At 40.7% G+C, this 17,561-nt stretch overlaps 1 protein-coding gene across 1 annotated transcript; it reads right to left on the bottom strand.

Annotated features, from left to right (window-relative positions):
- Positions 1–3,527: 3,527 nt before the first annotated feature.
- Positions 3,528–4,199, bottom strand: LOC117695500 (uncharacterized). Its single transcript, XM_034486393.2, has 2 exons — positions 4,026–4,199; positions 3,528–3,880 (listed from the first exon to the last, which is right to left on the bottom strand). The coding sequence occupies exons 1-2, from the start codon at positions 4,128–4,130 to the stop codon at positions 3,644–3,646; spliced, it is 342 nt and encodes a 113-aa protein (XP_034342284.1). The 5' UTR covers positions 4,131–4,199; the 3' UTR covers positions 3,528–3,643.
- Positions 4,200–17,561: the final 13,362 nt, after the last annotated feature.

The raw sequence follows: 17,561 nt of genomic DNA, 5'->3' as shown, positions 1-17,561 counted from the left end.
CCCCTGTGGTTGAATTAGGGAAAGGCTGGAAGAAGATGAGGAGAAGGGCAACCCCATAGGAAGACCAGCATTTTCAACTAACCTGGACCTGAGATCTCTCAGACACTGAAGCACCAACCAGGGAGCATACAGGAACTGGTCTGAGGCCCTTAACACATATACAGCAGAGAACTGCATGGTCTGGCCTCAGTGGGAGAAGATGCACTTAATTCTGGAGAGACTTGAGGTCCCAGGGAAGGAGGAGGAGTGGTAGGGGGATGAACACCCTCTCTGAGGCAAGGGAGAGGAGGAATGGGACGAGGAACTGTGGCAGGGGGACTGGGAAGGGGGAACAATGACTGGAATGTAAATAAATAAAATAAAATTTAAAAACTCAGGCTTCTTAAGGACAATAATAAAGCCAAATATAATAAGATAAAACAAAGACTAACACATTGGAATTAGACAAAACAGAACGAAAAGACATCCAGAGAAGATAAAGAACAGTAGCATTTGGTTTTACCCTATGTCCCTGGACTATCTAGTTTCATGCTTTTGGTCACCCCAGCAGTGTCAGGTATGGATTCCATATTGTGGGGTAGGCCATATGTCAAATCTGATAATGTTTTGTTACTCAACAGCATTGAAGATCAAGGGCTTTGTAGCTGGGTTTCGTTTTTACATTTCTCTTTTGAAAACATGCAGAGTACCTTTTTATACCAAAGATTCTAGAAAGTAGGGAAGAAGGCTCTACATAGGCACCATATCTACTTTTCTATGTACAGTCAGTTGTCTGGTATTGTCTTCAGCAATGGTGTCTTATTGAATGGTTCTTAATTGAGGTAAGAGGTCCTCATACCAGCACAGTATGAGACATCAATACAGACAAAAGGATCCAGCCAGGGTTGTCTTTCTCTGGGCTATCTTAGTCATGCAATTGTTCAGAATGTTTCCATGTGGGATGCCTGTATGGCCTACCTCAGCATAAGGCCTAAAGGCTAGAACTGTGCATACAGAAGCCACCACTGGTGATTCCCAACAGGAGGAACAATGAGGGAAGGAGGTAGTGAGACCTGTCGGCCGGGGCTGGACCACTGCCCAACAGAGCACTCTGCACATGATCTCCCTTCCTGAATATAACCAGTATTTAAAAGGAAAATCACTGAAAGACAAAATATACTTATTCATATATGAAATAACACAAATCAAAGCAAATATTCAGAATTTAGACCAAGGAAAGACTGGAGGTGGTATTTAATCATCAGCATCCTTTGGTATTAAAACTGTAGAGAAAGATAGGCCAATAACAGGACCACTTTCTTCTGTTCTGTTCAAATCATAAAATTCTACAGATAGCATCTGCTAAGTGCAGTCCCTGTTCACCCTTCCCACCCTCAGTAAGCCACGCTGCACCCAGAGCTGCTTAATGACAACGTGGGTTAGAGCCTCACCAAACACCATCATTTTGTCATTTTGTCGTTGTGATAGGTTTCAATGGAAAGAAGGGGTTACTGGTTTTGAAGGTAGTTCATTCTTTCCATCCCAGGATCAGTTGGCTGTCAGCTCAGGTCACTGTCAATTGGGGTCACTGTCTACCTTTTATGCAAGAGTTGTCATTGTACTTGTGATACATACCATACCTCTCACCATCTGAGTCTCTCAAACTCCTATTGGTCAACCCTGTAAGGGGAAGTTTGTGTGTTTGTGTGTACTGCCATGTTGTGACTAAATCCTTATTGTTGGTCTTTCTGTTGGGATGGGAAGGTCAGAAACCACAGCTCTGAGGGGAGAAGTTATCCCTGTTGTAGAAATCATTTAATCCCTACCTGGGGTTTGTACCCTGCCTTAGACCAATTAGCTTCCGGATAAAATATACACACAACATTTATATTTATAATAAGCCTCAAACAGCACAAGAGCTGGGCAGATGACTACCCTCTATATTGTTAGAATCAACTTTCCTATAGATAACCCGAGCTATCAGTTACTATGTTTCATCTGGGCTGCCCTTAACTCCAGTTGGCCAGCCCTCAGGGCCATGTTTATGACTCCTAACCCATGGAGGCTTCTCTTCCTCCTCCACCACCTCCATTCTTTTTTCTTGGTTCTCCTTCAACCCCAAGCCCAAGAAACCTAAACCCCACCTATATTTCTTCTGTCCAACTATTGACTGCTGGCATCTTTATTTGCCAATCAGAAATAAATTGAGGGCAGAGTCACTTGAGCCTTTGTGCAGACTCCAGGCCTTGTGGGCCTACCATTAGCATTACAATAGACAGTAAAACCAAGCCTCAACACCTCTCAATGGAAGAGTATTCCCAAGACACAGGAGCCTGGGGAAACACTTAGGACTGTGTCCCAGTGGAAGGGCATCCTGAGACACAGTGGCCTAGGACCTTACAGCACTGAGGTGGGACAGTGTTCCAACAGAAGGGCATCCTGAGACACAGGAGCCCAGGACCTTACAACTCTGAGAGGAAGCCTTCTCGGCAGAGGCAATGCATCTCCCAGGGAGTAGTATGTCCCCAGCTGAGCTGAGGAGCTCAGGAGCTTCAGGTCTGATCCTTTGCTTCTTCTCTTCACTGCTTCCTGTCTTCTTCCAGTGAGAGAGTCACAGCAGGCAGCAAATCTCATGAAAGAGATTTATTGGAGGGTACAGGGTGTGGAGGAATGGATCCAGGAGTGGTTGCCTGTGCTTGCAGGAGGGAGCAGACCGCAGGGAACTGGACAAAGGACAGTGCTTATTATATAGGGGTTCTCGCTTCCCTGTATTTCCTAGGGTGGAGATTTCCAGGATGAGAGGATTGGTGAGATTTCAAGTCCTGAGTTTGGGGGAGCTCAGGGATTAATGGGCTTTCTGGTTCAGGGACTGGTAGGTTTCTGTGAGAAGTTCAGGGATTGGTAGGTTTCTGTGAGAAGTTCAGGGATTGGTGGGTTTTAGTATTCAGGGATTGGTGGCTTTTGTTCAGACTTTTCACCTAAAATAAGCATAATCTGGGGAGGGTCCTGTTGAGGGGTGGAGGTGACCTTTGTGGCAGTTACAGAGGCTGGAAGCACAGTTATGACAGGGAGGTCGGGGGAGGGGCCGGCTGCTGGAGCTCCTCAGGCAGGGGGTCTGGCTTCTTTCTTGCCTTGAGGGTTTACAAAGTTTACAAAGTATACCAAGTTTACAAAGGGAGTCCACTGCAGAGAAAGCCTTTCCTGCCTCTCAAGTGGCCTGAATAACCAACACTTATCTCCTACATCTGGTTCCCCTTAGACCCTCAACCTCAGAGGACCCGCTTCTTTGTCTTCCTAGATGTTTGCACCCTGCTCCACACTCTGTAAAAGTGCCACCCTTCCCAACCACCACCCACCTTAGGTACCCTCCCCATTTTCATTCCATTCCCCCTCCCATCCATCCCTCCTCCTCTTCCCTCCCTCCTCCTCCCCTCTCCCACCTCTCACCCTCCCTAGCCTCACCATCCCCATATTCTCCACTCCCCTTGCTCCGTCCCATCAGAGAACACCTAGACATAGGCATTCACTCCTAAGAGCTTGATTTTATTTCATCAGCTGACCACCGGAGGCTACAAAGTTTCTGTCTTCACAGTTTCCCACTGGACAAGGTGGAGACCTCTGGACAGTGACAGATGGTTCTGAGGTCTCTGGCCTCCATCCTGCTTCACTGGCTATCCAGGTCATCACTTGAAGTGCTGCTGGTACTGCCGTCCTCGCTTTTGTCACGTTCATCTTGTACATCGTGGTGGTTAAGCTTCTCATTTAGCCGATGGTAAAGACCCAATCTTTGTGGTTTTCTTTCTTTCTTCACCTTAACCAAGGGAGTCTGAGCTCTTGGGGGGAGTGGCTTTTTCATACAGGCTTGATCGAATCTCTTCATTACCACTGGCTTCTTAGTTACCTGGAAGGAGAGCACAGGAAGGGATTGGTTTGGGGAACGAAGGTGGAGATGGAGAGGAAACAGGAACTCTTGGGAAGGGGTGATGTCTCAGGCTGTGAGAACAAGGTAGGGAAACTAGACAAGGGCCGGAAGTGGAGCAGCTCACCTTAACCTTATATTTGGATTTCTCATCCTTCTTCCCAGCTTGGGTGGTGGTACCTTTTGACTCAGTCATGTGAAATTCCGGTAACTTTGTGCTTATCACACCCATTTTGCTGTTTCTTGGGGAATTTAGCCAGGAAGTCTAGACCTTTCCACTGAAATTCCTCTTGCTGGATAAGAGGAATTTCATTGCATTGTTTGGTCAGGAAGCCACGCCCCTTACCTAGTCTAGCCCTGGTGGGTGGGGGAAGGGCTTAAAAGGCACAGAGCACCAATTTGTTGCCCTTGTAGGTGGAGTGCAGGCATGGTGGTCTGGTTAGAGAAGAGAGGCATTTCCTTAGCTTTCTAGGGTCTCCCATACTGCAGTGCCTACCCGTTCTCACTTCCCCGCGTGAGGGTGACAGGGCAAAAAGAGGGTGTTCTTCTCTACACTTCCCATACACATGAGATTCAGTGGTGTGCTCTGTGTTCTCCAGCTCTTCCTTATTCTGTCCCTCTGGGGTGTGTGTGTGTGTGTGTGTGTGTGTGTGTGTGTGTGTGTGTGTTAAAGTGTGTGCTTCCATGCCTCCCTTGACATTCTCTCTGGCACACCTCTATTGCTCTGCTTAACCACTATGTTCTATTGCTTTGCTTTTTCCTAGAGTCTGTTTATGTTTCCTTGGTGTTTGGTTTTCTAGTGAGAAATCATCGCCGTTAGCGTGTCACTATGGTAGACGTTCTGCATTGGGAATCCTATTCTTATTTCAAGTCTGAGGGTCATGTTAGTGCCCTACTAGACTTGGGATTTATAGTGTGTTTGGGGAAGGTGATGGTAGTGAGTTGAGGTAAATAGCCACATGCCAGAAGTTGGCCATGCTAGAAATTGTGAGCAAAGACTAACCTGCATTCATGGGGAAGAGGTTTCCACAAGCAGAGGTGCATGAGCCTCGTGGGTAACAGTGTTCTCCACCTGTGCCAGTAGGACCTGGGGACTTTTCTTGCTATATTTTATTGCTAGCTCTGTTGATATCCTACCTTCCTTAGAGCCCTTCTCACAGTTGAGACTCTAGTGGATTTATTTTTGTGAATAGCTCTAGCAAGTTTCTTTTTCCCTACATGGGGAAATCATATCTTACATGTGTACTACCACGTATATAGTCTCCCAGTCACCTTTTTGTCCCAGGGGAAAATGGGTTAGCTATAGGCACTGTTACTGAATATCTAGCAAGTTCAGCCTGCCTGAGGTCTTCACCTTTGTGAGTTTTCTGTGTGCTCTCACTTTCAGCTTGTCCTCCTGGCATGCTCAGCCAGCATTCTTACAGCACATGAGAGAGGGGTAACACTACCTACGATGAGCCTGGCCCTCCCACAGCATTCAAAAATCAAAGAAATGTACCACAAGACTTACCCACAGACCATTTTGGTGGGAGAATTTTCTGAATTGAAGTCTCATCTTCCAAAATGACTCTGGCTTGTGTCAAGAAAACATAAAAACTAGCCATCACATGAAACACCCAGAAACCATTCTAGTAATTGCCACATATATAGAATGAAGTTAAAAACTGTCCCCTGAGAATCTCTGCCAACACCTGACCAATAGACACATGTGGATGCTTGCAGCCAACAATCTGACTGAGCACCGGGACCCCAATAAAGGAGTTAGAGAAAGAGCTGAAGGAAGGACAACAATATCAGACCCCATAGGAAGGACAACAATATCAGACAACCAGACACTCCAGAGCTCCCAGGAATTAAACCACCAACCAAAGTACACATGCAGGGACCCATGGCTCCAAGCCACATATGTAGCACAGGATGGCCTTGTCAGGCATCAATGGGAGGAGAGACCCTTGGTTCTGTGAAGGCTGGATTCTCCAGTGTAGGGGAATGCTAGGGTGTTGAGGTGGGAGTGGGTAGGTGGGAGGGGGAGCACCCTCATAGAAACAGGGGGAGGGGGATGGGATAGGGGATTTTTAGAGGGGAAACCTGGAAGGGGGACAACATTTGAAATGAAATGTAAATAAATAAAATAACCAGAAAAAATGAGTAAGGGAGGCACAAGGACTATCTAAGAGTGGTACACTTCTTGTGTTTGATACTCTAGCAGTAGATTAGTAATACTATGCACCTGTCAAAATTCACAAAAAAATTACAGCATAAAGTATGCATAGGAAACTCATCTAAAATAATCACTTATAGAATTCTGCATTTTGATTAGAAGAATATGATAAAAATGTTTATTTTGTTTATATCTTTTCATTGACTATTTGGAGGGGGTACTGTTGACTTCAGTGACTTTGGAATCTTAAATATAATAACAAAATGAACTGTGCATAAGCACTGTATAGTACTTGGTTGTTTCCCTCTGTATGAGGTCAGAATCCAGACATGTAAGATAGACATTTTAAAAATAAGTTAATAGATAGGAATAGGGGGGCTTACATTTCTCACTGTTGATGTGGGAAGAACATTGAAAGCAAGCTAGAATGACCCCCATGGTCTATATTTGTACCATAGACAACAGCAAGAACGTGTGTAGCTTTGTGTGCACACAAACACATATGTTACACCTTATGCCTGGATAAATATAGAGAATGTTACTGAGCTAAGTATATGTATCAGTCTTAAGATAGAGTTATGCTACTCTTTTTTTTTCTGAGAAGGACTGAAAACAGTAACAGTTCCATAGCAGCATAGGGCACCCAGGACATGGTTTCTAATACTGTTTTGCAATGAAAGAAATTTGAGATCTTTAGCAAAATAGTGGATTACAGTTCTTGAGAAGGAACTATAGAAGATGAGCATAGAGCATCTTCTAAGGACAGAAAAGAAGAAAGTGATTAGAAAACCAAAGGAAGAAAACATATCAATGTAACCTGAACAGTGGCAAGACTGAAACAAATTGATTAACAAAATGTATAAAATAATATTAGGCTAGAACTCAAGCAAAAAAAATACCCTAAAATTCATGATGATAAAAATAAACAGTTGGAAGAGTATGTAAATGCAAACAAACAAGTCTTATGTATGAAATTATAATAATTTATGCAAATATTATCTACTCAAGTAGGTAAAACTTTGACTCCCTACTCATTAATCCTGGCCTTTTAAAAATGTCTTTTTTATAAAGAATATGTGTGGTGGTGGACAGGATAATGGAAGAATAAGGTTTTTTTTTTCATGGTGGAGAAACCTGACAGTGTGTCAGCAGGTGACTGAGGTGAACATGAACAGTTACAAGTCCTTCTGATAGCATGTTCCATTGACCAGGTATAATGAAAACAGAACTTTCCCTCCATTCTCCTCTTTCTCAAAAAACCTGTAAGTCCAATCAGATTATAAGAAGAAAATACTAGACAAATTCCAGTTGAGGGTCATTTAACAAACTTTCTGAATTACTTCTCAAAACTGCCAAAATTGTTACAAGAGAGTTCTCTCAAAGCCAAGAAGAACTTAAGCAGACAAGAGGACTGAATGCAGTCCTGCATGGGGTCCCACTAATTAGAGGAACACTAAGGAAAATGGAAAAAAATCTGTACTTAAATGATAACAGTGTATTGATATTAACTCATTCATTGTGACAAATGTGTCACATTAGTATAGCATATTAACCATAGGAGACATTTTTGTGGAGTACATGAATACTATTTTTATTATGTAATTTTTCTAACAGTCTAAACCTTTTCTTAAATAAAAATTTTACTATAAAACACAAAAATAGTTCTTACTCTAATTGGCATGGAGTGACCTGTAAAATGGTCACTATTTTTGTGATACAGAACACCACATAAGCTCATGTAAATTGAGCAGTTCAGATCTTCATGTTTACAGCAACACTCCTGGACTGTCTACTCCATTAATGTTCTGCTACTTTGAAAACCTACTTGCTATCTAAAAGAAGTGTGAAACATGCTGAACATATGCTGATGAACTTGGTAGATGAAATGAAATAATGAATTGGAAACAAGGTTAGTAATATAAAAGGCAGCTTGAATTTCAAGCTTGAAGACTTGCTTAAAGACACAAAGGACAACATTGAACTGAATGCTTTAGAAGTGAATTCTTTAAGCAACAATACCAACCAACCAGAGCTCCCCAGGGTCTAAACCACCAGCCTGGGAGCACATAGGGAGGGACCCAAGACTCCAGAGGTATATGTAGGGGAGGATGGCCTTGTGGGGCATAGGTGGGAGAGGAGACTCTTGGTCCCATGAAAAATGAACACAGAGTGGGGGGGGGGGTGAGGGTGGGGAGGGGGTAGTGGGGGCGGGGGTAGATGGGGGCACAGCCTCATAGAAGCATGAGGAGGGGGGATGGGATAGGAGGTTTCTGGGTGGTGGGAAGAAGTGGGGTAAGGGGATAAAAATCTGAAATGTAAATATAATACCCATTTTTTTTGAAGAAAAAGGAAAAAAAGAAAAAGAAAAAAAGGAAAAAAGAAAGCAAAAATAGGAGATTGAATAACACAAATGGAAGGATTTAGAAATTTAGGAGACAGTTTATGTTAATGGAAACAGCATCATAGAAACAGGAAAATCACACTGAAGAGCTCCAAACTCCGGAGACCCTTCCCCAAGTCTTAGGACATTGCGGCCACCCAAAAATCACAAGAAACCATACCTGGATGCAATCAGCAGAGGTTTATTAGGGGAGGAGCCGGCGGTCAAAAACGACAAGCTCTTTAGCTCCAAGAGCAGGGTTTTTGGCCCCGTGTGGTGGGTTAAAGGGTCTTTTATAGCATGGGGTGGGGGGAGGAAGGCATTTTCGCGCGCTTACACATGATTGGTTGTTTTACAAATTTTGAACATAGCACTGGGAAGACCAAGGGAGGGGTAACCAAGAACAGTGGAACATTTCAGAGAATCTAGCCCAAATGATCTAGAGTCATGTGAGATCACTCTGCACACTCATTCTTCTCAAAAATGTGGTTTTCACCATGCTATTGTGTCCTATCCTGCCATTTCAGATTACTATCTTTACTTTTTCCGGCTATAGGGCTATGGCCCCACCTAGGTGGTAGCATCTTTATCTGTAGTCAGGAATGCCTTCCTGCCTTGGGTGACGCTTGGGGAATGTAATCCAGCAAGTGTCCTTCACCTGGAATGTGAAGGCCTGAAATCTTATTTTCAGTTCCGAGTTCTGTAAGGCGAAAAATCTACACATATTTCATAAAATGGCCTTTATAATTTTTCACTCTACAACACCCTCATAGAAGCAAAAGGACGGGGATGGGATAAGGGTTTTCTGGGTGGTGAGGGGATGGGGTAAGGGGATAAAATTTGAAATATAAATATAATGAATTAAAAAAGGGAAAAAAGAGAAAAATTGTTAGAACCAACATCTCTAATAAAATGTCAGCTCTCTAAAAAAAATTATCTTGATACTAAAACTTGTTTTGAGAATTATATATTGCAGAATACACAGCCTTGGTGTCTCTACTCATCAAGCAAACTGAGCAGACCTGCTCAAACCTCCGATGTCCTGGAATTCCATCTGGATGCAGTGAAGACACAGCGTCAGAGACTTATCAACTTACTCTTCCCCCCCACCCCTCTTCTAATATCACAATGCCTGTAATCAGCTTGAAGAAGTTAATGAAGAGTCAGCACCCCTATTCCCTGAGCTTGGGGACTAAGGTGGTTAATATTGGTCTGTCTTTCTAGGGAAAAGTAGTGGTTTTGTTGGAACAGGGAGGATTAGCTAGGATTTATTACATAGCCATAACCTATTGGTAGAAATCTGTATAATTATTATCAAGATGAACTTATAATTTCTTAAATAGTACAAAATTTACTTTGACTTCAAATTTAAGGTTTTCATTGGTACGAGCTTCTTATTGATATAAAAGGGAGATGAATATTGATACTCTCATGGGCATTGTGCCTGTATAACACATTTAGGAATACAAGGCTTAGACCCAGTCCTTCTTTAACTTTTTTAACTGATTTGAGATAGTTAGCCTGTGAGTTAAGGGACTATAGCAAATTCATGGCTTTGAGTTTATTGTTAGGGTGTTTTCTATATTTTATTTAGAAATAGCTGAGAGGAGTTAACAGACAACAGTCCAGATCACCTTACATGGATAGTTGGATTTCAAAACGTCAGAAGTCCACAGAATTGACATGACAAACATTTCTGTATTAATGTTCAGTTTGATTAGAGACCTGTCTGCTCCTGACAGCTTCCTGTCTTGGATTCTAAGAAGAAATTGAGCATCTTTGGAATTATTCCAATTGTGGTGAGACAGCCACTAGGCAAGAATTGCCTCTTTCCATCTACAGACAAATTACTGTCCAGAAAAGGACACACTTGCAGAATATCTGCCTAGACAGAGTAATCAGCCCTTAATAATTCTGCATCACTAAAGTCTGTCAGATGATTCTGGGCCAGAAGCCTGAAGATTTGATGCTCCAACATTCTGTAGTATAGGGACTGTCCAGGTGTTCAGCGGTCTCTATAAATTGGCTAAGTTTTAGAAGCTATGCTTTGTGCTTCCCATAATTTCAGTTAACTCAGTCTTTCTGGATTTCTGACGGGATTGAAAACCTATAGTCTCATAGCCAATCCTGGCTATTCACTTTGAGAGAAAAGATCTGAGTGGATGGTTTTCAGCTGACATTCATTCTAAAGCCAAGAAAAAAATCCAGGTTCAGAACTAAGTGTGTTAGTTAGGAGAGATGACAGAGGTTCTGGTTAGTCAACAAAATGATGGAGTGGGTATTAGGACTATCTTGTACCTCACTGATACAAATAGGCATAATTATGCTCTAATTGTATTTAGAGAGAAAAGTTTTATTTTAACAGGAAGGGTTATATGTAGGAGGAGCTAAGGGGGAAGGAGTACTGAGAGGAAGAGGAGTAGGAGAGGAGAAGAAGAAGGAAAGGAGAAGCTAGGTGATAAGAGAGAGAAAGAGGAGGGGGCATGGAGTCAGATGTTCATGTGTCTCCACCAGTCAAAGATAGTTGATATATCTAGGTTGGGTATTGGGTTACACTTCTGATTGAGCAATGCCAAACTTATAAAGCCTTTGATTAACATTTAAAAAATTGTATAAAAGCAAAAAGGAAAAGGGGGCATGGGATAGGGGTTTTCTAGGGAGGGGAAATGGGGAAAGGGGATGGCATCTGAAATGTAAATAAAATATCCAATAAAAAAGAATAAAATAAAAAAAAGAAAAATGAAAAAAAAAGAAGTGAATTCTTTGATCACTGGACATATTCAGGTAAATAAAACACCTCAGACATGCTACCTCATGTACAGAGATCCTGGTTAGATTAACCTGACCATTTACATGGACCTCTGTTCCATTTACAGTACTTATTAAGAAAAAAAAATAGTGTTCATTTTTTAAGCCAAAAGAAGAGTTTGTACAGAAAGAGGAGAGAGAGAGAGCAGGAGAAAATGAATAAACAAAAATTTAAGAAGATAGACTTTGTGGCTCACACATATAGATGCCAACATATAGAATGAAGTGGCATTAACATGAATATCTAGGCTAGCATGGTCTCTATAATGAGTTTGAAGTCATCATGGTCTATGTAGCAAGATCTGATCTCAAAAATCCAAAAGAACCAATCAAACAAAAGACATGTTAATAAATTCTGCATAAATCTAAATTTCAAAAAGTACTCCACAGATAGAGCTGTTGCAAATCTATTTCATCCATTTGAATGTTGCTGAGATGAGAGAAAACAACCGAAGTTTTGGAGATTTGAAATAATTAGTTCAATAATGTTGAAGGTTGTGCAGAAGAAATTAAGAGCTACAACCTTATCTTTATAAGTCTATAACCCCCGTTTTTCTCATTTCTGAGTTAAAGGAAGCAGAGAAGCCATTATTTGCATGTTGAACAATAGAAATGAAGATTTTGTTTCTGGTTAAATATACTTATTCTTGTAGATGCTTTCCCCAGGAAGAAAACAAGGAAACCACCACCACCACCTGGCCTTTCAGACCTCTGTCCTTTCACCATTACCTGTGGCCATTGTGTGAGCAACAAAGTGATTGATTCTTCACCTCTATGACCCCCTTTCTAAGCCCTTACTTGAGTTGCTACAGGATAAAGGATGGAAAAGGATCAAGCCAGGATTTTCTAAGGCAAATGTCTCCCCAGTATTATCTTTCTCTTTCATCTTCCCTTCAGAAACTTAGTAGAGTCATCACATATCAAAACCCTATTGCCATCCTTGCTCATATTGCCTACAGGCTTACTGTAGGCATCATCTAATTGCAGGTGAGGAAACTGGCCTTAACAAGTAAATGGTCAGAATGAAGGGTGGAACATGATGACATACTAGCTGGGGGGGGGGGGGGGGGTGGTGGTGGCAAGAGGACAGAAAATAATGTGAAGTCATATTTTTTGATCGCAGAGTTTTGTGTATTAGGGAGTCAGGACAGAATATTTGTTGTAACTTCAGTTTGCATCTGGGAGCTAACTAGGTGTTTAGGAGAACTCTTTAAAATAACAGAAATTTAAGAGCATCCTGGTCAGCATCTTCTGTAGTTTGAGAGTAAGTGTAGTAGACAAGTTCAGTAAATTCATATTTTCTCCCTAATTCAAAATGGGCAGTAGTCGAGAGAGAAAATTCTTTCAGTTATTTGAAAAAAAAAAAAAACCAGCTGATTTCCTGATTAGTAATATTTTTAATTTTATTTTTCAGGTGATTTTATTGGCATTTAGACAGCCTGAGGTCTACAAGCCTGTAATTATCCAGAAAACAAATAAGTCAGTATTTTCTTTAATTATACGGGAAACAAAGTGGAAAGGGAATTGTGGGTTTATTTTCAGACTGAATTTTTATCCAATCTCAACTGCATAAAATTCCAAACCATTGCCAGGCCTGTGGACTTAGCAGTCTGGGTTTGTCTATGTGATTTGTGGCTTCTACATCAACTACCAAACTAAATGGAACTGGGAATTACTGCACCCAATTTATAAGCCAATTTGTATTGTAAAATATTTGATTACTTAAAGACCTTTTCGTGGAAGACACAATACTTTACCTTTCTATGCTGAAAAATGCAATTGAGCGGCTCAGCCTCAGCACATTCATTTGCTTTTGCTGCCATAAAATCATGATTCAATAGAAAAGCCAAGTAATTTGACTTAAAAGGTGATTATGTATCTCAGGTGAATTTTATATTGTCTTCACTTTGTACAGTTATACCACTGTTTAGTAGGCATTCAAATGGAAATGGGTATTTATCAAGTGAAGGCAAATCTTGTTATATGCTAATTTGGCAAAAGTAAATGTGTTTTTTATGGTAAGTACATACATACTTCATGTATCTTGGAACAATATGCAATTATAAAAACACAATTTTTATGGAAGTTTAAAATGTCCACTGCTGTAGAAATAATTTTTAATTTTAGGAAGGAAAAGATACTAAGTAATCCAGGTCATGTAGGGGATCCCAAAATCAAAAGACTGAATTAGTCAGTCAACCTGAGATGACTGGATGAGCATCTTCTCTTGCTGATAGGCCTTAGACTACGAACATCTCAGTGGTTACCATGACTGTCATGGATAGATCTTCTGTCTCAAAATTCTTGAGTAAAGCTTGCTGTTATTCTATCCAATGAAAGAAGGAAAATTCCTACTTTTGTTAACTACCATCACCAAGAGAGAAAAAATAATTAAATAGAAGATGGGGTTCTTGGAAGACAAAACAATACCCTCTTCTCTAGAACCTGTAAATGTTACCTGTGAATAACATGACTGTATGTGTAGTGTGTTTTAGCTCAATAAACCTTGCAAATAGAATTATAGTTACGGATCTTCAGATGGGACAATTATTTTAGATTATTCTTCCCTGTAATTGCATATACTCTAGCTTATTTTCAATTGCTCTAACAGAAAACTGTAGATGGAATAATCCAGAGAGACTCAAAGCTAATTCAAGATTCTGAAGGGTGCAATGACCAAGAGCAAGGTATCAGTACTATTTTTGTAGATGGATCTGTTTCTTGCTGTATCACAACATGACAGAGGATCACGTGGAAAGATAGAGCAAGCATGCCCAAAAGAGCTGAATTTTAACACTAACACTTCTACCAGGATGGACCATTCATCTAGTGATGCATGAATGGCCCCACCTTTAAATAGAAAAACTGCAAGTGTCAGGGTTAAGTATTATAGTGCATGAACTTGTGGGGACATATTCAAGCTATTTCTTAATTTTAAACTGCTGTCCTAAATAGCTGATGGACACAGATACACATGTGCATATGCCTGCATACATGCATGTGCCCCCCCAATTCTAAAGAGAAAATAGACAAGACATCTATAATATGCAATTAATGTCATTTTTCCCAAATATTTTTCTGAAAAAAAATCACATTAGAAACTCTTTTGTTAAGATATATATATATAAGTGTGGTTGGACTATTCATTCTTTAGTCACTGAGACATCCTAATCTAATTTGTAGAAAGAGTCTAAAAGCTAATCAATAATGGAACACAGATCTGCCTATGGAAATATCCAGGCCTCCTACACAAGACAGCAATCCTCCAAAGGAAGCTGCACAAGACAGCAATCCTCCAAAGGCAGTTGCAACTTGATATTTATTTTATGATGATTCAACTCTATGTGTAATTCTTTGTATTGTCACTTCCAATTATTTTTGGAACAAAAACGCAAGGGAAATGAGTTACTCATTTCAAAAAAATGCATTCATATTTGATAAATAGCTTACAGATTAGAGAGAAGATGTTTACTGAAACCAGGATTCAAAGCTTTTTCCTAGCGATCAGAATAAACCACTAGATTAAGGATGACAAATCTGCATTGCTCAGATCATCTGAAGGTAATTGGACAGGGTTAGGCTGAGTTGTCTATGGAAGCAAGAGTATTTTAACATGTTTGTGCCTGATATACAGCTCTGAGGAGACTCATTTCTTAGCTCTGTGTTCAATAATAGACCAAGGATAAGAAAGAGTAAACAAGGCTCTCTTCTGGTTTAATAAACAAGATTCATCTTCTACTTTCAGCATCCTGTGTGTATACTACTTAATTGCTGAAAGTTTTTTTTTTCTTGAGTTCTTAATTCCTTCCCACTTCTTTGGCACTATGCAGATTTGGAAACTCAAAACATTTTCTTTGTGTTCTATGCTCCAGGTCATGTGACAGTTGAAATATCTCTTATCTGTGTGTTCTTTATTAATACTATGTTCTATTATTTGACATAAATACTTGTTGGAAAATTAACATGTTTTGTTCATTCATTCATATCACTCACATACTCCAGACATTCTTTCTTTTTTTATTAATCATTTTTGTTTATTTGTAGGTATGGAGAACAGTTATAGAGATTTCACTTACTAATGTTACAATGACAAATAAAATTCAAGATCAGTTTTGGAAAAATATTCAAACCATAGTGATCATTTGAACACCCAAATAATCCTGATATGAGGGATGCTGGTATAAAGACATATTATTTCTCAAAATAAACTGCTATGGGCTGAGGTATACTGGTCTGGCTGGTACGAAGTTGAACAGTCCTCTGAGGGGGGAATGAGGATGATTATAGGAAAGATAGAAAAAAGATGCAAAAGACAGATAATGAGAGGGCTGCAGGTCATTACTTGGCCAGCAGTGAGTGTATTTCTGATAGGCTTCTTATATACTTCAGTACGGTGGGAAACAAAGCCACAGCTAACAGAAACAATTTGATGAAATATATACATAAGACATTTGTATACACACACACACACACACACACACACACACAATCCTGTATCCTTTCCACCACCATAAGTAGAATCTTCTGCCCCTCACCTTGAGCCTCAAGTCTACTTCCTTTTATTATTCCATGCCTCAGCAGGCTGGGCAGTCTGCCAACAGAGCCTGATCTGCCTTGACTCTGCCTGGCAAACAGACCTCTCTCTCTCTCCTCCTCTCCTTCTCTCCCCCTCTTGCTCTCTTCCTCTCTCTCTCCTCTGCTTCAGAGAAGCTGGTAAACAGCTCCTGACACTGAGGGAAACCAAGGTTTAGTCCAGGCAAGAAACAGGAGAATAATGAAAATGACCTGAAGCCTGTAATAATGTTAGAATGTTAGAATGTCCTACCAACCAAAGAGTTTATATGGGCCAGTCCATGGTTCCAGATACATATGCAGCAGAGGACTGCCTCATCTAGCATCAGTGAGAGGGGAGGCACTTGGTCCTGTGGAGGCTAGATGCCTCAGTGTAAAAGGTTACTAGGTGGGAGTGGGTAGATGGGTGGGTAGCACCCTCTTAGAGGCAAAGGAGAGGGATGGGGTGAGGAGTTCATGGAGGCATACTGGGAAGGGGGATAACATTTGAAATGTAAACAAATAAAATGATTGATTAAAAAAAGACTGTCTGGAGTAGGTGAGTGGATGAAGAATGAATGAATGAATGAATGAATGTTCCAGAACTGTGAGAAAATGTATTTCTGTGCTTTATAAACTATGTCTATCAGGCAGTATGTTACAGCAGCACAAGACAAGTCTAAACAACTGCAAGAGCTGCATTTTCAGCTGTGACATACAGAAAATATCCAGACCTCTTTGAGTATCTAGTTCATTGAACTATTGTATTAAATTAGTGAAAACATGTAAAAAATGTGCCTGCCATTGTTCACTGTGTCTGCCATGTGACAAATATTTTAAAATGAGATGTTAGTTTAAATTATTAGACACAATTAAGAAATAAATAGTAATTAAGATTGGGTCCGTTTTAGGCACAACTTGGAGCCTATGCTAACTAGTGGGTCTACTGGTTGCCCACGTGCTACCTTTATAGGTTTTCAGTCAACTAACCGAACTGGTGTGGAGATAATAATAATTCCCTAAGGAAGAAGCATTCTCTATATCATGCAGATGATACAAAAGAAATCTGGATTATAAACGTGTAGAGTGAAAAATTATAAAAATCGTTTTATAAAATATATAGAGGCTTTTCTTTAGGCTTTTCTTTAAAGGACATAGAAAATTTTTTCTGAAGCAAGCTAAAAATATGGACTGGCCAGGTTCAGGAACTGGAAGAGAGGAATGCAAGTCATCTAGGTGGGGCTGAGAAACTAGTAACCATGATGACAGGGCAACAACTAAGAAATAGTTGAACAAGTGACAGGGCAGCAAATGAGAAATAGTTGAACAAGTGACATGGCAAGACCACATTTTTGAGAAGAATGAGTATACAGAGTGCTTTCCACATGACCCTGACTCACTTAGGTTGGGTTCCTCTGGAATTCTCACCTATTTTTATGTTATATTTCCTTAACAAGCTCTCACCCCCTCTGTTGCGCGCACCTCTTTTGTGTCCCCTTAGCCCGCGAAAAAGGACACGGAGGCAGTAATCAGGTATCACTACAGACGAGGCTTTACTTCTTGTAACAGCAAAAGCGGAAAAGGCCCCAAGCCCGGGAAAGGCACTGCTATATATACCCTAGAGTGGCGTGTTCACTTCTGATTGGCTGTTCACTCATCACCCCATATTATGCCCCGTGTTGGGCAGTGACTTTGGTGCCCTTTCTGCCTTTTGCACCTGCGCAGTCAGTTGTTTACTAGTGGGAGGACAGGATGCCCGCGCC

The sequence above is a fragment of the Arvicanthis niloticus genome, chromosome X (assembly GCF_011762505.2).
Source record: "Arvicanthis niloticus isolate mArvNil1 chromosome X, mArvNil1.pat.X, whole genome shotgun sequence".
In the NCBI taxonomy this organism is placed as follows: domain Eukaryota; kingdom Metazoa; phylum Chordata; class Mammalia; order Rodentia; family Muridae; genus Arvicanthis; species Arvicanthis niloticus.
This window is presented reverse-complemented; position numbering and strand designations above follow the sequence as displayed.